At 33.8% G+C, this 24296-nt stretch overlaps 1 protein-coding gene across 2 annotated transcripts in view; it reads left to right on the top strand.

Annotated features, from left to right (window-relative positions):
• NUP205 (nucleoporin 205) overlaps positions 1 to 24296 on the top strand; it is a 101656-nt gene that overhangs the window by 15907 nt on the left and 61453 nt on the right. For both annotated transcript variants that reach the window (XM_007504380.3, XM_001374111.5), the window contains exons 8-22: positions 1727 to 1902; positions 3410 to 3526; positions 4281 to 4418; positions 8214 to 8364; positions 9494 to 9699; positions 12472 to 12654; positions 14217 to 14267; positions 14884 to 15093; positions 17457 to 17556; positions 18020 to 18157; positions 20065 to 20254; positions 20673 to 20793; positions 22351 to 22432; positions 22747 to 22911; positions 23714 to 23838. In XM_007504380.3, the coding sequence (XP_007504442.1) occupies positions 1727 to 1902; positions 3410 to 3526; positions 4281 to 4418; positions 8214 to 8364; positions 9494 to 9699; positions 12472 to 12654; positions 14217 to 14267; positions 14884 to 15093; positions 17457 to 17556; positions 18020 to 18157; positions 20065 to 20254; positions 20673 to 20793; positions 22351 to 22432; positions 22747 to 22911; positions 23714 to 23838 (2153 nt within the window). The remainder of the gene's footprint in view (positions 1 to 1726; positions 1903 to 3409; positions 3527 to 4280; positions 4419 to 8213; positions 8365 to 9493; positions 9700 to 12471; positions 12655 to 14216; positions 14268 to 14883; positions 15094 to 17456; positions 17557 to 18019; positions 18158 to 20064; positions 20255 to 20672; positions 20794 to 22350; positions 22433 to 22746; positions 22912 to 23713; positions 23839 to 24296) is intronic.

Genomic DNA, 24296 nt, shown 5'->3' on the forward strand with positions numbered 1-24296 from the left:
CTTACCTTCCATCTTGGAGTCAATACTGTGTATTGGCTCCAAGGCAGAAGAGTGGTAAGGGCTAGGCAATGGGGGTCAAGTGACTTACCCAGGGTCACACAGCTGGGAAGTGTCTGAGGCCACATTTGAACCTAGGACCTCCCATCTCTAGGCCTGGCTCTCAATCCACTGAGCCACCCAGCTGCCCCCTACAGTGTAGGTTTTACTGGCATCTTTCTGCAAATAGTTCATTCTCTGGATTAAGGAGTTAGCAAGGTTCTTTCCTTGAATATTTTTTCTTGAACACATTTTTAATTGAACAAAATTTTAAATCTTGGATTTCATGAAAATATATTGTTGAGGTTAAAACATCTATTAATGTAGGAAGCTATTTAGAATTATAGCAAGTGTAAATGTTTATAGTACTGTACAGACACTCATAAGTTAACTTTTTTATATCAAAGAAAAGTCTAAAGTTAAGAAATTCACTTGTGCTTTTTTTTCTGATGAGAATTAATAATTAAAAAAAACAAACTCTTACTTTCTGCCTCAATATTAGTTCTAAGACAGAAGACTGACAAGGGCTAAGCAAAAGGGGTTAAGTGACTTTTCTTGGATCACACAGTTTGGAACTGTCTTGAGGCTAGTTTTGAACCATATCTTTCTGATTTTAGGCCTGGGGCTTTATCCACTGTAATGCCTACCTGCCCTGAATTAATAATCTTTAAAAAAAGAGAAAATAGAATCCAATTCAAATCCATATCGAATCCCTTCTTTGAGCAAATTACTAAACTGTATTAATTAGGAAAAGATGAGTAAGATGCCATCCATATTCTGAAAAGATTGTTATAGTCAGATGTAGTTTATAGTAGGAGATTTATTGAGTTTAATTTATTTGTAAGATTAATATTTTTTGACTCTAATTTGTTAGGTTATAGATGACCTATTCTTGTTCTTGAGCTTGGATGCTGTAGGGAATTTGTTTTTTCTACACATTTATGAAAGTCCTTATGTAAATGTTACAGAAGACTTAACTCGTCCTGGTCTGAGACCTTTCTCTTCTGCTCATACAATTTCTTGAACCCCAAAGTCAATTAAAAATAACTATGTGGGAACTAGTAGGAATAGGAAAAGAAAGATTGCCTGCCATCTGGTCCTCATTACTGTGGAAGCTTATGACCACATTAAACAATCCTTTTCAGTAAAGACAAAAATAAAAAAATAAAAAAACTGAATTTTTTAGGAAAGATATGTTGAATTCTGGATTTAAGGCTTAAGTCAATTTTATTTATGCTTTTATCTATGACATTTTTTTTTATTAATCTGTGACAAATTTCTTAAATTCTTCTTTAGGTAAATTTAAGGTCAGTCCTGTATAATTTGATTTTATATTTTGAAACACAATCATCCTTAGTGTACTCTGTTAATGTAAAACTAGGTAAATGGTAGCCAAAATTTTTCTTTGATTATATCACATGCCCTCTAAAAGTAGTTATTTGTCCTTAATTCTTCTGGCATCCTATGGAGACAGCTTTTTCCCATTATCTTTTGAATGTCAATTTTTTCCCTTGATATGTATATACCATTTGCACATCAGGAAACAGCATTTTGACAGTTTTTCTTGCACATGGCAGAGAGTGGATTAGCAGGAAAATCTGAGTTTTATATAAGGAAGGCATATTGATCTGTTACTTCCTCAATGCATACATTTACCATTATTTTGTTCTTTTTCCTAATTTCTTTTAAGCTCTTGCTGAATTTACAGAAGCAGATGAAGCAATGGCAGAACTTGCAATTGCAGACAATATCTTCCTTTTCCTAACTGAGTCTGTAGTGGGGTCAGAAAACTTCTACCAGGAAGAATTTTATATCCGCAGAATTCATAACCTCATCACAGATTTCCTTGCACTTATGCCAATGAAGGTAAGTTACTAAAACATAATCGAGACATAGTGACAACAAACCTAAAACAAGGCTTTGATAAATTAGCTTTATTTTGTAAACCAGCCAAAATTTTCAAGATGGGCAGAACGTTGAATGCATTCACACTAAATTGTTTTCACTTATTGTGAAAAATTTAAAGATTCATGACCTACCTTTTGTATTGTAATTTGGTTTCTGAATCCTGAAAAATTGATGGCAAATATTTTCTGCTAATTAATTTGAGCTATTAGGAACGCATTTTTATCATGAGAGAGGAAATGGACATATGAACAGATTCTTCTTTAGACAGAAAAGTATGGATAATAACAATCCCCAGGGACAGAGCTAGAGTTGGTTTTATTTTACATTTTTATAAATGAGGGAAAAAGTCTACGTAGGGAAATTCTAGACTTGTAGATGACACTATTTGGGTACCAGATTACCCAAATGGCCTTCATTATAAACACCTGTAAATTAACAAATTTAGGGGGAAAATACAAATTTTGCTTATTCAGTGATTTATCTTCAAATTTCCAATAAGGAGAACTCAAGGGACTGTGTAGGCTTTTCCCCGAAGATTTCTATTCAACATGATGATGTGGCCAGAAAAGTGAACAATATACTTGAGGTCATCGGGAAGCGTTTTCAAAGAAGAGATCACATCATTCAACCTCTCAGACTTTTTGGTTTCCTCCTCTGTAAAATGAGGGGATTAGACTAGACAACCTCTGAGGTTCTTAAAAATTATGATCCTATAAATAATTTTGTCATGGTGTCCACTCCTGAAATGCATTTGTACACTTTGGGTTGCTATACTTCAGAAAGAAAAGCTATTGGACCAGAAACCAAAAGAATATGACTCTTAAATAGTAATTCATTTGGAAATGAGGTATATTTTAATGCTTTGAGGAAAATACTCATTAATTACATGATATCTGAAAGTCAAGGATTTGATGACCGATTTGTTGTCATTTGGATTTTCATTCACATGAATGGATATTTGCTTGAAAGAGCCACAAATTAACAGATAGCTCCTGTTCTTTAGTATTAAGCGAGTACAAATACTTAAAAAATGATTTTGTGTGTATATTTATTATGAAGATCTTGACTTTCAGCTTTCCTTCTAAGACATATTGGGAATGGAAAGACGCAGGAGTAAAATTTAGGAACACTGTTATACTGTTTGTACATGGTTGTGTTTTTAATGTGGGAATGGTATTCTATTTTTGTCCTTTTGAATCTGATGTAGGTTTGGTACAGATTGGTAACAAATCAAACCTTTCTCTGTAGCATGAAACATATTGCTCCATTAAAATATTAATTATACATGAGAGTTGATAATTTAGTGATAAAATTCAACTGTAAATTTCTTTACCTCTTTAAAATAGTGCAATTAGGTAAAGAAAGATATATTTTTAGGCTTAATCTTTTTGAGCTAGCTGCCTGTTTTTAAAAATTACATTCTCTCTAATAAATGTCTTTAACATCTGTGTAATGATTATAATAGGTGAAACAGTTGCGAAATAGAGCAGATGAAGATGCTCGAATGATTCACATGAGCTTGCATATGGGTAATGACCTTCCTATTTCACTTCGGAGAGATCTGGAACACCTTATGCTTTTGGTAAGCCAAGTTACTAGATAAAATTTAATTTTTTTTTATACTTGTGAACTTGAGTTGATTTACCTTATATTAACTCTCATGGAGAGAGAATGTACCCAGGGATATGAAACTATCATTATTTCTTGTGTCAACATTAATATTTTAGAATATTATTTAAATTTATATTATTGCCTTTAAGTCTCATAGGAAGAGTTAGGGTGGAATATGAATGATTCAAAGAAAGCCAAAAGCCATCCCTCTATTTAGATTCAGCTTCCTGGTAATAATTTAGCTTTTCTCACCCTATAGTTGGTAATGTTTACTCTTAACTCCTTTTTGTTTGAACTGTGGTTTCATTAGTCCATTTTTTCCCAGTGAAGAAATTCCCTTTACCAGATCACATAGGCATCTTTTTGGTGTCTTGCAGTATCTTTGAGAGTGGCCTGAGGATATTTACAAGTTGAGTAACTTGCCTTGAGCCAAACAACCAGTATGTGCCAGAGGTAGACTTTGAATACAGATTTTGGCTGTCTATCTAGTACATTGCATAGCTTCTCTTTATTATTTAGAAAAGCTAAGGTGCAAGATGGAGTGGATAGGTGAGAGAGGGAAAAATCAAATGATTAACTCTATTCATATCTGTGATTATTTCATAATTTTCAATTATAGTTAATGATTTAATAAATACTTAACCTCTTTAATACTGGAGTTCATAATCATCAAAAGGAAAAAAAATGAATGTTTCTCCTCAAAAATCTTTGTTCACAACTTGCAGATTGCTGAACTGTATAAAAAAAACCCTTTTAATTTGGAGCTTGCATTGGAATATTGGTGTCCTTCAGAACCTCTTCAAAGTTCAACTATCATGGGATCTTACCTAGGGGTAGCGCATCAGAGACCCCCTCAACGCCAGGTTAGTTATGTCTTTCATTCTTTTACTTATATTTGTTAAGTGAGAGTCTTATTTAACTGTATTTTTCAGTGTTTCTAGTTATTTCCTTGTAACAGAGGAGTGGACTTTGATTATTAATAGTTGATTTCTTTTTTTGCTTCTAAATTTCCCAAGGTCAATGTTTTAAAATAATTGAAGACTTTAATTTTAAAAATCACTCCAAATAGTGGAGCTGCAATTAAGGTCATGTTGTTTCAATCCTTTTTTTCAGATTATATGAATTCTAAATCATCCAGCCCAGAGATTTATTTGTTGTTCTCTTAAAATTCTCTAGGAGTTGAAATTTTCCTTGGTAGTCCAGAAGAGATATATATTATTATGATGATTAAAACTCAAGAATTTTAGAGTTCAGTGGAAACTTTGCAATCATTAAAAAAAAAGTTCTTCCATGGTTACATGATTCTTGTTTTCCTTCTTTCTTCCCTACCTCCGCCTGGAGTTGAATAGCAATTTCATTGGGCTATAGATATATTATCACTCAAAATTATTTCCATATTATTCATTTTTATAGTAGACTAATCTTTTAAAACCAAAACCCTCTATAAACAAGTGAAAAATCATATGTTTTCTTTTGGATTTCTACTCCCACATTTCTTTTTCTAGCTGTGGATAGTATTCTTTCTTATAAGTCCCTCAGAATTGTCCTGGATCATGCAATCATTTATTTTAACTGGTGTACTATAGATGTTAGTTCTTTATGGCTTTCTATATTCCTTTCTAATTGAATTCATGCCCTTACTCTATTTTCTTTGGATATAAAGGCCAAGTGGTCAGCATTCCTCTCATAAAATAGGAAAGGCAAGCATGAGAGAAAAACAAAGTTAGAGGTCATAGTAACTACAAATATACTCTGGGTAGAGGTATTGTGATGTCAAGACCTGGCATGATGCTGGTATATATATATGTATTTTTGAAACCTTACCTTCTGTCTTAGAATCAATTGATTATAAGGCAGAAGAGTAGTAAGAGCTAGGCAGTGGGGGGTGGAGGTGGGGGGCTGTCAAGTGACTTGGTCAGGATCACACAGCAAGGAAATGACTGAGATTAGATTTGAATCCAGGGCCTCCTGTCTTTAGGCCTGGCTTTCGAGTCACTTAGCTTGCCTCCTCTCTATCCCCCATGTATTTTCAAAAAGCCTAATATATAAAGGTAAAGAAATTGTTAAGCTGCGATTTGTATGGCATATAAAAATCTTGGCATATAATAAATTGGCATTATTCTTTGTCACCTTTGCATTTGAAATTCGTGAGGTTATTGCATTGTTATAAATATTTTGTCATGTAGTCTGCCCTATACTTAGAAATATTTAGAGAGAGCATGGTATGTGAAGCAACTAAGTGGTACAGTGCATAGTACTGTAACCAAAGTCAGTAAGATATGAGTTCAGATATGTCCTCTTGACACTTCCTTGCTGTGTAACTCTGGACAAGTCACTTAACTTCTGCCTGCCTCAGTTTCCTCATCTGTGAAACGGCGATAATAATGGTACAGGTATCCCTTCCACATTGTGACTTTCTTATCATGGTTTCAACTTATTGGCATAAGAAATTAAATGGAAAATTTTTGAGAATTTTGTTGAAGCCATAAATTACATAAATTACATAAATTACAAAGGCCAGCAGGTAACAGAAAAAGTTTAGAAACTCAGGATTGCATAGAAAATATATATAATATTGCATAATATCAACATAATATGTTTTAATACCATAAGTGTACACAATTTCTTTTACTGTAAACCCCCATAAAAGAAAAAAAAATTCAGACTTCTTTGGAATGAAGAAATGACTAAAAAACTCTATGCACATTTTATAGATCTATAAGGAGAGTATGGGGGTGGTAGTTGTGCTGAATACTAATCCCTGTGATACAGAATGTCTACCTACTTCTGAGAGTGGTTATGAGGATAAAATGAAATGATATTTGGAAAGCACTTTGGAAACTTAAAAACCCTCTATAAATGCTAGCTAATAGCTAAAGGGGAAGGTATATTGTATTTAGAGTCAGAAAACTTAATTTGAGCCCTGGCTCTTGCCACTTACTATCTGTGTGACCTTGAGCAAGTCACTTTCTGGCCTCAGCTTCCTTTTCAGCAAATCAGGAGTTTAGGCTGGTTCTCTTCCAGCTCCAAATCCATGAACCTATGAATATTTTAAATTTGACATCTGCCTAAATTAGTGTGGGACTCCACTACACATAGGGAGAGGAAAAGGTAAAAGAAGAAAAGAGAAGCAAAATAACCAGAACCCACATGTGAGAAAAAGACTAGGAAAAAATGATGGTGTTGGGTGGTGGGCTTTGCGGTTAAAATACCGACTCTACTGTGTGTGATAGCCTCAGTTCCATACCTACACTCCTAGTTTAAATGATGAATTAGACTAGGAGTTAGGATTTTGTTGTTTTAATCTCAAAATATAAGTAGGAATTTTCTGAATTTGTCTTGGGTGAGTCAGTTTCTAGAATTCTGTTTTATACATTTAAGACATAAGTTGCCTTGAAACATTCTTAGGACCTTCTTTATGAGGTTATTATTATTTTAAATAAATGACATTTCAGATCCATAAAATAATTTCTTTCAGCTTGAGTTAATTCTCGCTACATTTGGAAGTGCATTTGTCACTAATAAACATTTGAAAAATAACTTAGTAGTCAGCAAGCATCATATATGAAGCACTATGCTGAGCACTGGGAATACTGAGAAAGACAAAAGATGGATCTCTCAAGGAGCCCATATCTTAATTGAGGAGACAGTAGGCAAACAGCAAAGTACAAATTGTGTGTATTTATATTTACATGCACATATATATTATATAAACACACAATATAAATTGGATATAATCATAGCGAAGCAACTAAGATTAAGGAGACTGAGAAAAGATTCTTCTACTTTTTCTTCTTTTTTTTTAAACCCTTACCTTCTCTTTTAGAATCAATATTGTGTATAGATTCCAAGGCAGAAGAGTGGTAAGGGTTAGGGAATAGGGATTTAGTGACTTGCCCAAGGTCACACAGCTAGGAAGGTCTTAGGCCATATTTGAACTCAGGACCTCTCATCTCTGGGCCTGGCACTCAATCCACTGAGCCACCCAGCTGGCAGCGCCAAATCCCCCCTCTTCCCCCCAAAAAAAGCTTCTTATAGAAAGTAAGACTTTAGCTGGGTCAGGAAATCAGGAGGCTTAGATGGAGAGTGAAGATTCTAGAAATTGGGGACATTTGGAATTTGGGGAGAGAGTGTCTTACGTGAGGAATTGTGAGGAGGGTATTGCCACTGGATTTCAGTGAACATGTCAGTGAGTAAAGTTGAAGAAGATTGAATAATTTGGGGCAAGGGATACTGAATATTAAAGGCTTTGAATGCCAAATAGAATTTTTGGTCCTAGAGATGATAGGGAGTTACAGAAGTTTATTGACTAGAGAGGTGATATGGGTAGACCTGTGCCTCAAGAAGATTCCTTTGACTGCTGAGTGGTGAATGGATTGAAGACACGTGGGTCAGAAAGACAGCTTGCAGACTGTTGCAATAGTCAGAGGAGAGAAGGGAACATATACAAAACATATTTAGAAGGTAGAAATGACAAGATCTGGCAGCTGATTGGACATTGGGAGTAAGAGAGAATGAGTCAAGAATCTTGCTTAGGTTGAGAGCCTCTTGTTAAACTAGAATTGTTATTTGATTTTAAACTGTACCTAGCCATAATGCTATCTTAATATGGAGGAAAGATGTGTTTGATATAAACTACAAACTTTTCTCTTTTTCAGGTTGTCTTGTCAAAGTTTGTTAGGCAAATGGGAGACCTACTTCCTCCTACTATTTATATTCCATATCTGAAAATGCTCCAGGGATTGGCCAGCGGACCACAGTGTGCTCATTACTGTTTCAGTTTGTTGAAAGTCAATGGCAGTAGTCATGGTAAGAACAATCTAGAAACTTTCCAAACTGGTTGTGGCACCCCCAGGCAGAATATCCCCATCTCTGTCTACCTACTAATGGAATTTTGTGTGGCAATGCATACTTTTATATGTATGTTAAATTCTTTTTCAATGTATATTAAACAAGTCAAGAATTGACAAGATTAGACTAATCTATAACAACGAAAACAGAAAGAAGCAAATGTCTAATGGACAGGATAGGAGCTTGGGCTGTTGGGAAAATCTGACTTTTGTACTGTTAACATCATAATGGTATTTGGGAAGTTTTGTTTTCCTCTATTTTAAAATATGATTAATTTTGCCAGATTTTAGTTTTCATTTTCCTTTTCAAGATCATTGTCAAATGCAAATATATTTGTTACACAATTTTTATACCTAGTTTTCCAATAGAAGTATGATTTTAATATTTCACTCAAATTTGGTTGTTTTATTCTAGGCCATCTCAAACTTTCCCATTTAATTTGGGGTGTAAACTGGACATGACAAGGAATCCTAATACTCTTAAAAACTTGGGAAACTTTAGATCTGTGTACTCATCTTTTTGGGTACTCCCTCTAGTGGTATAAATTGTACCCATTTATGTCTTAATCTATGGCACTTTTGTCCACTTAGTCCCAGAAATCCTCCAAAAGATCTTTTGATATTAAATGATTTACAAAGAAGTGCACAGTATGCTATCAGTTATCCCTCATGACATGTAATGAAAAAATTAAATTGAAAATATCCCATCACAATCTTATGCATTGTATTAGGGAATAATTTTTTGCTTTGTGTGAAGAGCACCCCTTTTGTAACTATGATGACTCAGTAGGCTTCTTTTTTTGTCAAAGGGGAACTTTGGGTGACTTAAATGATTAAATGGTTAATTGTCAACTAATTAAGGAGTATATTGGTATGTTCTCATGTTAGACATTGTATAAAAATTAATCTGAATGTCCCTATAGGATGATGTAGAATTTATAATCTCATGTGTTTATAGCATAGTAACAAACAAACTTAAAAATAGGCATTTTATCCAAAGGTGAAAGAAAAGGAAGTTCAGCATTTTAAAGTTATTTTTCTGTTTTGATTTCCAAATATTTAAGAAATTGTATGTGGTGTTTTAACAGCTGAAAACATTCAAGGAGCAGGTGGCAGCCCTGTTTCCTGGGAACATTTCTTTCACTCTTTGATGCTCTATCATGAACACTTAAGGAAAGATCTGCCAAGTGCAGATAGTGTCCAGTACCGTCACCTGCCTTTACGAGGCATTACCCAGAAGGAGCAGGATGGATTGATTGCTTTTTTGCAGCTCACAACTACAATCATTTCATGGGTAGGTAACTAAATGGTTTACAGTATTAGTATCTATATGCTTTCAAAAAAAGTTCTTTGATGGGTATGGTAGATTTAATCAAAACTTTAGGATGATAAGACGTGCATCTAACATTATATATTGATCTCTATGTCTTTATAATCAGCAGATAGAAGGCTCATTACCATAAGCTGAACACTAGACATTAGATCAGAAAAAAGAAAACAATTCAGTATAAATAAGAACTTTGTTAAAAAATAAAAAAATATAATCCATGATATTGGAACTGAACTCTGATGAATGAAACTCTTTGAGAAACTCATGCTACTCCAGCAGTACCATCTGCACTGATGAATTCTTTTCTATGTTACTAGTAAGAATTCTCCAAGAGAGCTTAATTTCAAAGCCCCCAAATAGGATAGAAGTGACCCTGTGTTCTTAAAGGCAATTGCATGTACTTCTGGTATGTGCTTAGTGTAAAGGATTTCAGGTTAGTTTTCTAAGGACCAACTTAGCTAGGTTTGGAAAAGCTCATTACCAGGTAGATAGTTCTTTGTTGGCCAGAGTAGATTTCAAATACCCATCTTCTTTTTTTTCTCCATGTTTTATTTAGATAATTTTCCATTTTCTGAAATAATTTTCAGCATATGTTTTCCAAAATTAGGAAATCCAAATTTTTTTCCTTCCTCTGCTCCCTCCTACTCCTCAGGAGATGGTAAGCAATTTGATCTGTTTAGGCATGTATTATCATGCGAAATATACTTTGTATTGCAAAGACTCACCTTCTAAGGGTCTGGAGTCAGGAAGACCTGAGTTTGAATGTGGCCTCAGATACTAGCTGTGGACCTGGGCAAGTCACTTAATCCCAATTGCCTCAGTTTCCTCATCTGTAAAATGAGCAGGAGAAGGAAATGGCAAATATACTCTGGTATCTTTCCCAAGAAAATTCCAAATGATGTTGAAAAAAAGAGTAAAAAATGACTGAAAAACAACTGAACTGAATATGTTCTACATATGCTCTGAGCCACATATTTGCTTTTGCTCCTTCTGTCATTGTCTCGCCCTAATTTCAGTATGCAATACCATTTTCTCCTTTGGCAATCCAGATTATTTATTTCTGTTATTTCTTCCTTTCTTCAAGTTATATTAAGCCTTTTTAGCAGTGATCTTCCTTTACTTTTAATATCCTTAGCACTTAGATGAATATTCAGGATCACATAATTTCCTGTTTAGAGCCGTTCTTAGTTGTTTCACAGTTTTATGTTGGTAGTAATACTTGATATTTGTATACTGCTTTAAGATTTATAGAGTACAAGACATTTATAGAGTACAGCACTGCAATGTGTTAGTAGATGGTTTCATGAGTCTCTGTGACCAAAAATATACATTACATGTTGGTAAAACTTCTGGTGGTGATCCTCTTCCCACTTAGTCTGGTTCTCAGATGATAGATAACAGAGTCTTTTGCCAGTCTTATACTCAAATCCTTTCCAAGTTGGTGTACATAGGGCCTTGTACCTTTTGGAATCAGATCTTGTACCAGGACTTATGTTTTTTTTTTTTTTGCTTAGGCCTTGTGAACTCAGAATAGTCTGCATACCACAGGGAAGAGGGCTTTAGTGTCAGGAGGGCAGGCTAGGGGACATAAGAAAGCTAACTTTCCACTAGACCCATGCTTCTCCAAAGAGAGTAGTATTTCCTGGCCTTGTAGCAGTTCTGTCTTGTGTTGTAATAATTAAGTTGAATAATGAAGTTGAAAATTGTTTATATAAATTTCCCTCTCCCCATATGGCCAGCTGATCTTCCTTCTCAGAGAACTCCAAACATTGCATTCCTCTTACAGTGGAAGAAATTGAGGCTGACAAGAGGTTAAAGATTTGCTCATACCCATTCAGCTAGCCAGTGTCAGTGCTGGATTTGGAATCCAGGCCTTCTCTTTGGCCTAGTTATAGAGAGAGGCCACTATGTGGTGAAATGGACATTGGACCTCCAGATTGAATTTCAGTCTAGACTTAGATGGTTACTAGCTGTGTGACTCTGGGCAAGTGATGCTGGGCAGGTCACTTAACTTCTGTTTGCTTCATTTTCCTCAGTGATAAAATAGGGATAAGAATAGCACTTAACTCGAGTGGTGTTTGTATTAATCAGATGAAATAATATTTGTAAAGTACTTAGTACACACCCTAGCACATTGTAGGCAATTAATAAATGTTTACTTTCTATCCTTAGTCTCTTCCTCCTTTCTGGTCTAGCACTCTTCATTATACCATTATGCCTCTTGAGGACAAAGATCAGTTTTTTTTTAATAGTGTGTAGCACAGTCCTAGGCTCATAATAGTAAACACTTATGTTCTATTTTGATTGTGTTCACACTTTGATTTTGTGCCAGAAAGGGTAAACAGAGGTTCTAATAGGGATTTCGCAATTTTTTGCTTCTCTTGCTGATGTGTATGACCCTGAGAAGATTAAATCATCTTGAATTTTCATTTATTTAGTAGTTATTTGGGGTCAACTTTCTATTGCAAGTGATGCTTCTACTTCTTTCTTTGAAATGTAAAACTTCCTGAAGTATAGTGGTGTGATATAATACACTGTTATCCTTAGCAATGCTATGAGATGTTTCCCTGTATTAGTGATGTGATGTACTGATGAATAATCAATTGGGTTACCAAACACTAACCAGTTCACCAGGCTCTTAATGATATTTTCTTTAACTAGTCAGTAGTAAAACTGAAATCCTAGAAATCGAATGCTTGCCTTTAGTTTTCTTTGTTTCTGTGTTTTATTCTTCAGAGTGAGAATGCTCGTTTGGCTCTTTGTGAGCATCCTCAGTGGACTCCTGTGGTTGTCATCCTGGGACTCCTGCAGTGTAGTATCCCTCCTATTTTAAAAGCTGAGCTACTGAAGACACTTACAGCCTTTGGAAAATCTCCTGAAATTGCTGCTTCCCTTTGGCAGTCTTTGGAATATACACAGGTAGAATAAATCTAAACTTTTCTGTTTTTCCAAATGTATTTTGCAGAATAATGCTTGGTAACTGCCAAGAACAAAAGGAACATTAAGCATTGTAGTATATTAATTGTGTGTCCCATTTGAAGCATTCTTTATTGGTCATAGTATAGGACTGGAAACCTTGGAAGGCTTAGATTCTGTTGTAGGTTCTTGCTGAAAGCTTCCCTAGATTACCTAGGGCAGATTGAGATTTTTTTTTCTCCACTATCTTTTAAATGTTAATAAAAATGAGTATGATACTCTTTTTACCGATTTACACAGAAGAGGATGTGGGCCAGAAATACTTCTTGATTTTCCTTCTTTACCTAACTCACTAAGCAGATAAACTTGAGTATATGTAATTCCAATGTGGGACCTCTCATTATACTCTTTTCTTCCATTTTGGGACAGTACCACTAGCTGTTAAATTTTTTATTCATTTCATTTTAAGAACAGTATAAAATTGTATTTGTTCCCTGGTCCCATTTATAGAGTTCCCTTGAGACTAAGTGAAGGAGGTTCTAGGCTCTTAACTTTTCCTCTATATCTGTTCCTAGGAGGAAGAATATAATTTAATATTTGTAAAACAATCTGAGGTCTTTGGCTTTAAATTAAAAAAAAATGAACATTTGCATATTTTTTCTGTAAATGCAGACATCATTGGCATTTTTGAATCATGGTCTTACATTCAAATACAGTGTAGTGGTGTGCTGAAAAACATCTCTAGTCTGAGAAAATATTTTTGCAGAATAAATGAATTTTTACAAATAATAGAAAGCTTAACACTGTAGTTCACTGATTTTTTTTTTCCAGAGCTTATTTTAGAGGAAGTGAAATATTATAGATAATCTCAAACATATGTGCCTGGAGGAATATAGATAAATACATATTTTAAAAACAAGATACCATGGTGTTGGCTTTTGTTAAGTAGCAGTATATTTTAATTTTAATATGGTTTGACTTGGATAAATGTAATGGTATATGCATTTTCTGTGTTTGATGGAAATCTTAGAATTTATGAGTTCATAAGATTTTAACTTTTTTGATTGTAATAGAATATTGAAACACTATATCTTTAGTAGTTATATATGAAAAAGTTTTGCATGGTAGCATTTTCTTGACTAAAATAGTATTTTAATCTGTAGTCTTCTTGGTCAGTTAATAGCAAAGTCAAGCCAAAATACCAGTGTTTAGAAATTTGTCTTAGAGGCCTGTCCTCAGAATTTGCATTTTATTTTTCTAATTTCAGCTGTAGGTATACTTTAAGGGACACCAAGTGGTATAGTGAATAGACTGCTAGACCTGGAGTTAGGTAGGGGCTGAGTTCAAATCCAATCTCAGAAACAAGAAACTGTGTGATCCTGGGCAAGCACATAACCCTGTTTGCCTCAGTGTCCTCATCTGTAAAATGAACTGCAGAAGGAAATGGCAAACCATTCCAGTATCTTTACCAAGAAGAACCCAAATGATGTCACAAAAAAGTCAGAAATGACTTGCTTCATGAATGGAATAGAAAATTCCTAATTTCTTTTTCTTATTTTTTAAAGATATTGCAGACTATAAGGATCCCAAGCCAGAGACAAGCAATTGGCATTGAGGTAAATTATTCCTACTAAAGTGTTCATATCAATTTTCTTTGAATGTTGTATGAAACTAAAAATATTGTCTTTTTTTGCTTATATTCCTATCTTATATTCAGATTTTATTTATTTTCCATTCAAGATTTAGGAGTTTTCTGTCAGTATTTAATTTGAAACAAATTCTTCATAGATCTGAATTAAAGCTAACAGCTTCTTTTAATGGAATTTCAGAATGCAAAATGAATTGTTACTGATCAGTCATTTAAGCTACAGTTTCTAGATTCACCTAGTTAAGTTCAGTTATTTGAGTCAACCTAAAATGATTGAGTTTTGTCCTTTTCAATTTGTTTTAGTAGAGCTAAAGGTATTTGCAACTGTGCAATGCAGTTCATTAAAAGGGATACAGGACTAGAAATTGGGAATTTGGGGTTTTGTAACTGCTTTGATTTATACAAATACATATTAGCACTTCTTTAAATTTCTTTGAAACATGAAAATATTTGTTATTTCACATCTTACAATAATGTTATAATGTTTAATGAGTTAATGATTTGAGAGACTTTGCTTCTGAATTCCTTGAATGTCAAATTTTGTTATTTTTTTAACTTATGTCTTCATTGTTTCCATTGGTAAGGTTGAATTAAATGAAATAGAATCCAGATGTGAAGAATATCCACTGACAAGGGCCTTTTGTCAGCTTATTAGCACACTAGTAGAAAGTTCATTTCCATCTAACTTGGGTGCTGGACTGCGTCCACCAGGCTTTGATCCATACTTGCAGTTCCTTAGAGATTCTGTGTTTCTCCGATTTCGCACTAGAGCTTATCGCAGAGCTGCTGAAAAGGTAATTTCTCTAAGGGATGTTGGCTTTTTAAAAAAAATCTGTTTATATTTTATACTGTTTTCTGTTAAAAATGGTAGATGCTATAAAAGCTCCTTACCTTTTTAGAATATATACTGATGTACACTAGAACAGTATGGTTTTTATTTCATTTTATATTTTGAACTCTTTAGTTTCAGGAGTTAATAGTTTTTGTTCATTTCTGTAAATCAGATAAAAACATCTTAGTTGTTAGAATCAAAACCAGAGCATTTCTATTATTTACTTGTATCAGTAAGTAATTGCTGTTTGTACTGACATTTTCTTCTTCACTTTCTGAATACTTTAGATGTCAGACAGTGTGTCAGGGCTTAACATTTTACAGATCATTAATTTTAAATGCATTATAGTGCATAGTTATTCAGAATTTTGTCAGGAAAAAAAAAAGACATGTAATGCTGAATCCTTGGCTATTGTGAACTCATCTTTTCCAATTGATTTAGTTCAAATAACCTTGCCTTTCAAAGTTTCCTATTTCCTGGACCAGTCTAATTTGCAGTGCCTACTCCATTCACCCTTAAGTAAAACTGTTTTTTTTCTTAATTTGACTCTTCTTATTGTGGCAGCTCCTCTGGAATATCATAACTTATAAAGAACGTTGCATTTTTTTCCAAGATGCTCTTCAAGTGGGCTGCTTTTTACTGTTTTCTTTGTAGAGGAGTGAGCTACCAAAGGGATAATGTCTAACAAATTAACATGTCTTATAATTACACGTACTAACAGCAATTAAAAAATAATATTCATTTTATTATTGAACATTTTATTTTTTAATTGTTATTTTTTAATATGCTAATTATTATGATTACAGATATTTTCTGATTTTTAAAATATTTCCACTTTCAGAGGGATTAGTATGACTAGCACCTATTACAGTATATTATTGTGTCGTATTCTTACTTTGTAATCACATAATCCAGTCAATCAGGTATGCCTTCTTTCATTGACCAGTAAGTCAAAATATGATATTGTATTTAGTGCTGAAGATCCAAATAAAAGTAAAAATTGCTCTTACTCTCAGGTCATTCACGTTCTTATGGTAGAGACAATAAGCAGATAATTATGTACATATAAGACTTACACAGGGTAAATTGGACATAATCTTAGAGGGACAACATTAGTGAGAGTGAATGAGGGGACACCTGAAAGGCCTCTTGAAGAATTTGGTATTTGAACTAAATCTTGAAGCTAACCAGGGAAGATCTATTGTTAAATTAAGAAGTCTCAGAACTCATGAATATAAATGCAACACCTGTGTGTGATGGCAAGATGAAGAGATTGGCTGAGTCAGCTGGACCAAGATCAAGTTTGTCTGTGTGTGTCTGTTGTAGGGAAAAGTAGAGCATGGGAATTGAGTAAACAGAGGAATTAGTAGGTTAGAGTTTTGTGGGAGTGTCAGTATATATGATCAAGACCCCGTAGCAGCAGGGCAGAATTTGGAGTGGAGAGAAAGACCTTATGCCAGTCACTAAACTGATTGAGGAAACCAGGGGAGACTCCTGGGAGGGAGTCAGAATATCAGAATCTTGATTGGGAAATATCTTTTCTCTGCCTTTTACAGTTAATATTTGCTCTGTCGCATTTTTCTTTGACTTTATAAGTCTTCCATTTAAGCTTTAGAAGATGTCCTTATATGTCATTAGTGCTTTGGAATGATTTAGGTAATGTGTACATATAAGCTTCATTTGAAAGTTTGCAAGCTCTGTTTAGCCCGAGTGAGTCACATGCCAGATCCATTGTCAGCTATCTTTAGGTATATGGATGGTTGGGGTTCTTTTGTGTGGAGGAGCAGGGCAAATGAGATAAGCACTTTCAAAGTATGAAATATTGAAACTTTTCTTAGGTTGAAACTGTATGAAATGCTAAAATTGCATGAGAAGCCAGAGTCCAAATCAGGTTTTACATAGTCAGTAAATTAAACAATAGATCTTTAAGGCAAAATGATTTAAAGGTGCAAATATTTGCTTTAAAAAATTTCTCACATAGTGAAAAGATAATTGTTTTGCCTGAACTGTAAAACACATAATGGTGTATTTGATGGTATAAACATTAATACAAATAAATAAACTTTAATTTTTTATTTGGCCAATACATTCTTGCAAATGAAATCCAGAAAGTCATTAAAACAAAAGGCATTTTTTTTATTTGCTTCTAGTAGGAGGAAGAAACAGAATGTAAAATTAGCCAAAAGTGCTATCTAGAAAAGTATTTGTTTTTTCTCTATAATCTCTCTAAAGAGTACATGGAGTCTTTGTCATCTTGTTTCTGTCCTGCTCCACTTCCCCCTCATCTTAATGATATCTTAATGATAAGCATTTGATTTTCTTTAGTGGGAAGTTGCTGAGGTGGTGCTGGAGGTGTTTTATAAGCTGCTCAGAGATTATGAACCTCAGCTGGAAGATTTTGTGGACCAGTTTGTTGAATTGCGAGGTAATTGAATTCTTTGTACTTTCTGTTTTCAAACATATTGAATACTTTTGTAGCTTAGAAGTACATTAATATTTTAAATTTTTTTCTCTTCTGACTTTGATACATTAGAAACTTAGGGTCAAATCCTTTTTGCCATGTATGGATGCTTTGTTATGGCTTTTAGTTAGTCAGTAAGCATTAGTTGAGCAACTATACTGTGCAGAAGTATCCTTATTGAAATTTCTCCCTACTAATGTTTCTAGTTATTGAATCACAAAACTCTCTTTAAACACCAGTAATCACTTAAATTAGATTTTATTTTATAGTGCTATCAAGGTTGTACATGCCTATGTTATTTGGGGGCTGGTCATTTTAAAAACAATACATAGGTTACTTTTTTAACATTTAAAGGCCTGAATGAAGAAGAACATGAAGATTACTGTGTCTTTGCACCCTGGTCCATGCTTAGTTATTTCTTTTTTAGGAGAAGAAATCATAGCCTATAAGCCTCCAGGATTTAGTTTGATGTATCATCTTCTGAATGAGTCACCAATGTTGGAGCTCTCTCTTAGTTTGTTGGAAGAAGGCGTTAAGCAACTTGATACCTATGCATCTTTTCCTGGTATGTATCTGGATGTTTCTCTCTCCCCCCCTCTCTCCCTCTCTCCCTCTCTCCCCTCTCTCCCTCTCTTCCCCTCTCCTCCTCTCCCTTTCTCTCCTTCTCTCCCTCCCTCCCTCCCTTTCCATCTTAGAATCAATACTGTATTTTGGTTCCAAGGCAAAAGACCAGTAAGGGTTAGGCAAAGGGGGTTTGAGTGACTTGCCCAAGGTCACACAGCTAGGAAGTGTCTGAGGCCAGATTTGAACCTAGGACCTCCCATCTGGGCCTGACTCAATTCACTCAGCCACCTAACTGCCCCTATTGTATTTCTTTTTTTCTTTAGAATTTTTTTTCATGGTTACATGATTCATGATCCACCCCCTCCTCACCTCCCCGCTCTTTCCTCCCCCCTCCTGCATCTGACAGTCAGTTCCACTTGGTTATACATGTATCATTGTTCAAAACCCATTTCTGTGTTATTCATATCTGCAGTAGAGTGGATGTTATTTTTTAAGCTCACATTTTGACATACATTTATTTTAGGGATTCCTGCCTTCAATATTATGCATACCTTTATTGATCAACACTATTAGACAGTCTGAGATATACTACATACTTTCACTTTTTCTAAATTTGGAATGAATAGATCTGCCAAAATTATTATATTCTAGCAAAAATTATTGTAAAGTGAGTATCTGTTGGATATGCTTTTTATTAGAACAAGTGTCCCCAGGATCTAATAAAATCACATTTCAGATTGTAATATTAAGACTTTAAAGATAATGTATTAAAAGGAAATGTAATAAATATGACTTTAAGGGTAGCAATATAGTTTTATAGTTTGAATTTTTCACCGTCTTTGGACCAAGTTTAATTCTTCTTATACTTCTCATTCATAAAAAGTTTACTCATTTTTCCATCATTTGACTTTTCTGGACACCTTTATCTTAAATATTTGTTTGGTATGTTGTATTATTTTTGAATAGGAGGAGAGTACAGTATAGAATTTTAAATATTAAGTGTCTGTTCTTAAGGAATCCTGTCCCCTGTTTGCCAAAATATGTAATGGCAGTTACTTTTCTTACTAAACTTAAAGGAAGATATGATTAGCTTTAACCCTTTTGGCATAATATTGCTTTAGTTGTTTAGAGAAAATAACCATATCTTCTTTTAATCTTTTTTCTTTAGGCAAGCATCCCTGGTTCCTTCCTTCAGTTGTTCTCATATAGCATGATTGTAAAATATCCTTCTTGTGCCTTAATTTATTTATGTCTTTCATAAAAAGTGGTACCATGACTATACATAGTACTCTGACTATAGTATCGCCAGTTTAGAGTATGATTGCATTTTCACCTCTTTTATTCTGTATACTCTACCCTTGTATCCAAACGTCATTAGTTTTATCTTTGTTGCCAAGTCATTCTGTTGACTTGTTTATTAAATAAACACTTTTTTCTGTAAAAGTAGTTTTAATTTTTTTTATGAACCAAGACATTTTCTCTCCCTTCGAACTCTCCAGCTCCAAATGAGAAACGAAGAAAAGCAAAATCCTTAGGAATAATTAAAACAAATTGCTGCATTGACCATGTCTAAAAAGTACACATATATCATTTTGCACCTTCAGTCATTTGCTTCATCATTGGTCCTCTAGAGTTGTGGTTGGTCTTTACATTGATCTAAGTTCTTAAGTTGTTACGAATAGTTTTAACAAAGATAGCACCAAGGCAACATGGATAATAAAGTTTATTAATAATTTTTAGTAGTGAATTATTTAACCATATGATTTATTTCAAACTAAGACCTTTTTATGTTTAGAAATTTACACTTCTCTCTAAGAATTCCCATGTAAAATGGCTTAGAAGGACTGATATTTTAGTAAGTATTTCCCACATTTTGGAGACTCTATAAATTCATTTTGTCAATTATAGGAAAGAAACATTTGGAGAAAGCAGTGCAGCATTGCCTTGCTCTTCTCAACTTGACACTACAGAAGGAAAATCTCTTTATGGATCTCCTAAGAGAAAGTCAGCTGGCTCTAATAGTCACTCCATTAGAACAGTTATTACAAGGCATCAATCCCCGAACTAAGAAGGCAGATAATGTGGTTAACATCGCTAGGTAAGTGGCTGCTGAAGATAAAAAAAAAAATAAACCGGCCATAAAAGGTTCAAGTTTTGATTTCTCAACTTGACAGAACTGCTGCTAATGCAGTATTAAATTTTTTTTTTTGTTACTATTGCTGGTCAATAGACCTTTAAAACAATTATGTTAAAGTAGCCTAGAGTGATTTGTTTAAAATGTCAGTCATTATTTTTCCATATCAGTATTACTGTAGATTTTATTTTCACTATTAAAATTTTTTTTAATATTAAAGATAAAATAAGAGATTTCTTGGGTATGCTGGGTAACATTTGATTTAAATTTTTGACTCATTACTTTTGAGCTCTTATTCTTCAATCCTAAGTCTTCATTCTTTGAGAACTGTAGGAGGCCAACATTTTCACTATAATATACTTCTAACCTTTATGTTTTCAAGGTACCTCTATCATGGCAATAGCAATCCTGAACTGGCTTTTGAAAGTGCCAAGATCCTCTGCTGTATCTCTTGTAATTCTAACATTCAGATAAAATTAGTAGGAGATTTCACACATGATCAGGTAACCCTCTCTGTGTGTATGTGTGTGTTCTGGATGAATATATTGTCAACATATCTTAGAGGAATTATGCTGTTATTGGTGGAAAATTATCTCTAATGGAAAAAGAATGCGTAGATGCTACAAAAACTTATTGTACAGGCTAATGTGACCAGTTGTCTACACACTGAGCACATTTAAAGACTGAAATCATGTGATTTTGTAGCTCCAGATATTGTTTCTGTTGCCTGACATTGTTTTTGACTACTTTTTTTGTCTTACCATCCTTCTGCTGCCTCATTTGTAATTGAATCATTCTGTCTCTGATTACTGTTCATCAGCTTGCCCTGTCTGTTTTTGCATTTTCTCAGCAATCACCTTCTATACCATATTATTTATTATGGTGCTTTATCATCTCTTTTACATTTTGTTTTTTATTATATAATAATTATTTATTTTTAATTTATTATATTTTTAATTACATTTATTTATTTATTTATTTATTTATATTTATATATTTATATATATATTTATAATAAATATATATATTTATATATTTAATTTATTATATAATAATTATATAATATAATAATTATTAAATTATTATTTATTTTAATATTTCTGAGAATTGTCACAGCTCTGCTTACCAAATGGCAGCTGTTTTAAGGAGCTTCTTGTCATTGGAACTGTTGTTTAAAAGATTAGAAATTCTTCTAAAGTATAAAAAGTTTATTTAAACCATGGGCTCCAGATGTATAAGACTGGGGATGGTGTCTGTAGAAAGCATAAGTGCATTTCATTTAGTCTTGAAAAATAGAATAATGTAATGTGGATTTTGAAAGTATAGGTTCAATTTTTAGAGTAAAGATTAACATTTTGGACATATTAAAGTTTTGAAGTGTTTTTGTAGAAGATGATCTTATGTGTTTTTTAGAGAGCTTAACAGTTTCATAAGATCTCAAAAAGGAGAGAAATTAATAAACATTTATTATGCACCTACAATGTGCCAAACACTGCTTAGTGCTAGAGATATTCAGAAAGAAGCAAAAGACAGGTTCTGGCCTTCAAGGAACTTGCTGTCTAATAGAGGAGACAATATGTAAACAAATACATAAAAAGCAAGCTTTAAAAGGATAAATAAGAAACAATTAAAGAGGAAAAATACTTGAACTAAGAGGAAGGGTTAGGGAAAGCTTCTTGTAAAAGGTAGGATTTTAGTTGGAACTCAAAGAGGAAGCCAGGAAGATCAGTATTCAGAGGGGGAGGAGGGACAGAATTCTAGGCATGGGGTGCTGTCAGAGAGAATATCTAGAGCTGAGAGATAGAGGGTCTTGATCTTGGAACAATTAGGAGACTAGTATTACTGGATTGAAAAGTATGTGTTTGGGAGTAAAGCTCAAGAAAATTTGCCTAGAAAGGTAAGAGGGGCCTAGGTCATAAAGTTTAAAAAACTAAATTTATTTAATTTGTTGAAAAAATGCTCCTTTCAGTTTACATAGATAATATTTATGTTCATGTCTTTCCATTTATGTGACTTATTTTTATAATTTTTCCTATTCTACCTTCTTGTCATGATTTCAGAATATAAGCCAGAAGTTGATGGCTGGATTTGTGGAATGTTTGGATAGTGAAGATGCTGAGGAATTCATTAATCCAGAAGAGGGTATGCTTAATTTTGAATTATATTAACATGATATTTGTTGATATTAATGTAGTTTAGTGAATGAAGGAAAAGGCATAAAACCAACATAATTCATTAGTGGAATCAAGAGAAAATGGAAGATTCCCAGGAAAAAAATGTTTTGAGAAACTTTTAGGGGAAAAAAGAAATAGGACAAAGTAATGGAAGGTTAGGTAAATTTTTATTATTCAAATAAAAAATTGAACTAATAATTTTTACGTAGAGCAATTATATTACTTTACTCACTTTAACTTTATAATGATGTTATTACCTTTCTTTTTCATTTCTTAATCAAGAGTTAGAACCTGATAAAAAACTAGCACAAATCCGTCATGAAACAAGAATCCACATCTTGAATCTTCTCATCACTTCTCTGGAACGCAACCCACCCAACCTTGCCTTATATCTTCTGGGCTTTGAATTGAAGAAATCTGTTAGTACTACAAACCTCCAGGATCCAGGTAGGGGAGATCAGATACATAGCCATTAGCATTTATTTCCCAATTAGGGTAACCTAGATAATTTGGTGGTTGATGTTTCTAGAAATCTAATGTCCCTGGGATAATTGGTTGAGAGAGTAAAATCTTTGTTTGAATTAATAACCAATAATAATATATCAATCCTCAGCAAATTGATTTAAATTCATCAAACTATGTATTCAGTTTGACATTTGACTTAGAAAATAGAAAGATTGGGTTTATTTTGAGGATTGAGGAGGGTAGTTAGACTGTAAGTACAATGGACTCAGTTCTACTACCCATTAGTGTAGAAGCTTTGACCTTCTGACCTGGAGTGGTTTGCCACTCCTTTGGCAACCTGGTAGCATCAACCACACCTCCTACCTCACGGTCATTATTAACTTAGACATACTGAAGCTCAGAACTCCTGAGCTTAAATGATTTGCTAGTCTCAGTCTTCTCAGTATCAGGGATTATAGATCTGTGCAGCCACACCTAGATAGCATGGACTTTTAAAAGAAAATGTTATCTAAGAAATTTAGTTGTTAAATATATTTTTTAAACCCTTGCCATTCCAAGCCAGAAGAGCGATATGGGATAGGCATTGGGAGTTAAGTGCCTTGTCCAGGGTCATATTCTTGGGAAGTGTCTGAGGCCAGGTGTGAATCCAAGATTGCCTGGCTCTCAAACCACTGAGCCATTTAGTTGCCCTTTTAGAATTTTGTGAAGAGAAACTTAGTAATGTTTAATGGAAGATGAGTAAAGATGTTAAAAGGAATCTTTTTTGCTTTTGCCTTGTATTTAGGAGTCTTAGGTTGCCCCCGGACTTGTCTTCATGCCATATTGAATATTTTGGAGAAGGGAACTGAAGGGAGAACAGGCCCTGTGGCAGTAAGGGAATCACCTCAACTCGCAGAACTCTGCTACCAGGTATATAGAATACCACTAATTTTTAAGATCAGAAACGAAATTTGATATTATGAATGAACTTAGTACAATTGTGTGACTAAATTGGATGAACATTTTTGAGTTCTCTTTACTGTGTTGCCAGTTACTCATTGAAAGGTCAAATCCTAGAAGAAAATAGCCAGAGAATACCAAGAGATGATGGCTTTCATTATTTTATTTGTACTGGGATTGTTGGTAATAATGTTTGAAATAAGATGATGTGGAATTCTCTCTTGTGGCCCTGAAAATTTTCATATAGTTTTAGTTAAATTATTGGGATTTTACTTGTATGAATCTTTCTCCTCTATGTTTCATTTTCTTTATCCTTACATTGAGAATATTTCAGAAAACCAAATTAATGCAAAGTACAATAGGATCCTTCTCCCCTCACCCAACAAACAAACAACCTTATTCACATAAGGTCTTATGTAATCACAAAC

Source organism: Monodelphis domestica, chromosome 5, assembly GCF_027887165.1.
Source record: "Monodelphis domestica isolate mMonDom1 chromosome 5, mMonDom1.pri, whole genome shotgun sequence".
In the NCBI taxonomy this organism is placed as follows: domain Eukaryota; kingdom Metazoa; phylum Chordata; class Mammalia; order Didelphimorphia; family Didelphidae; genus Monodelphis; species Monodelphis domestica.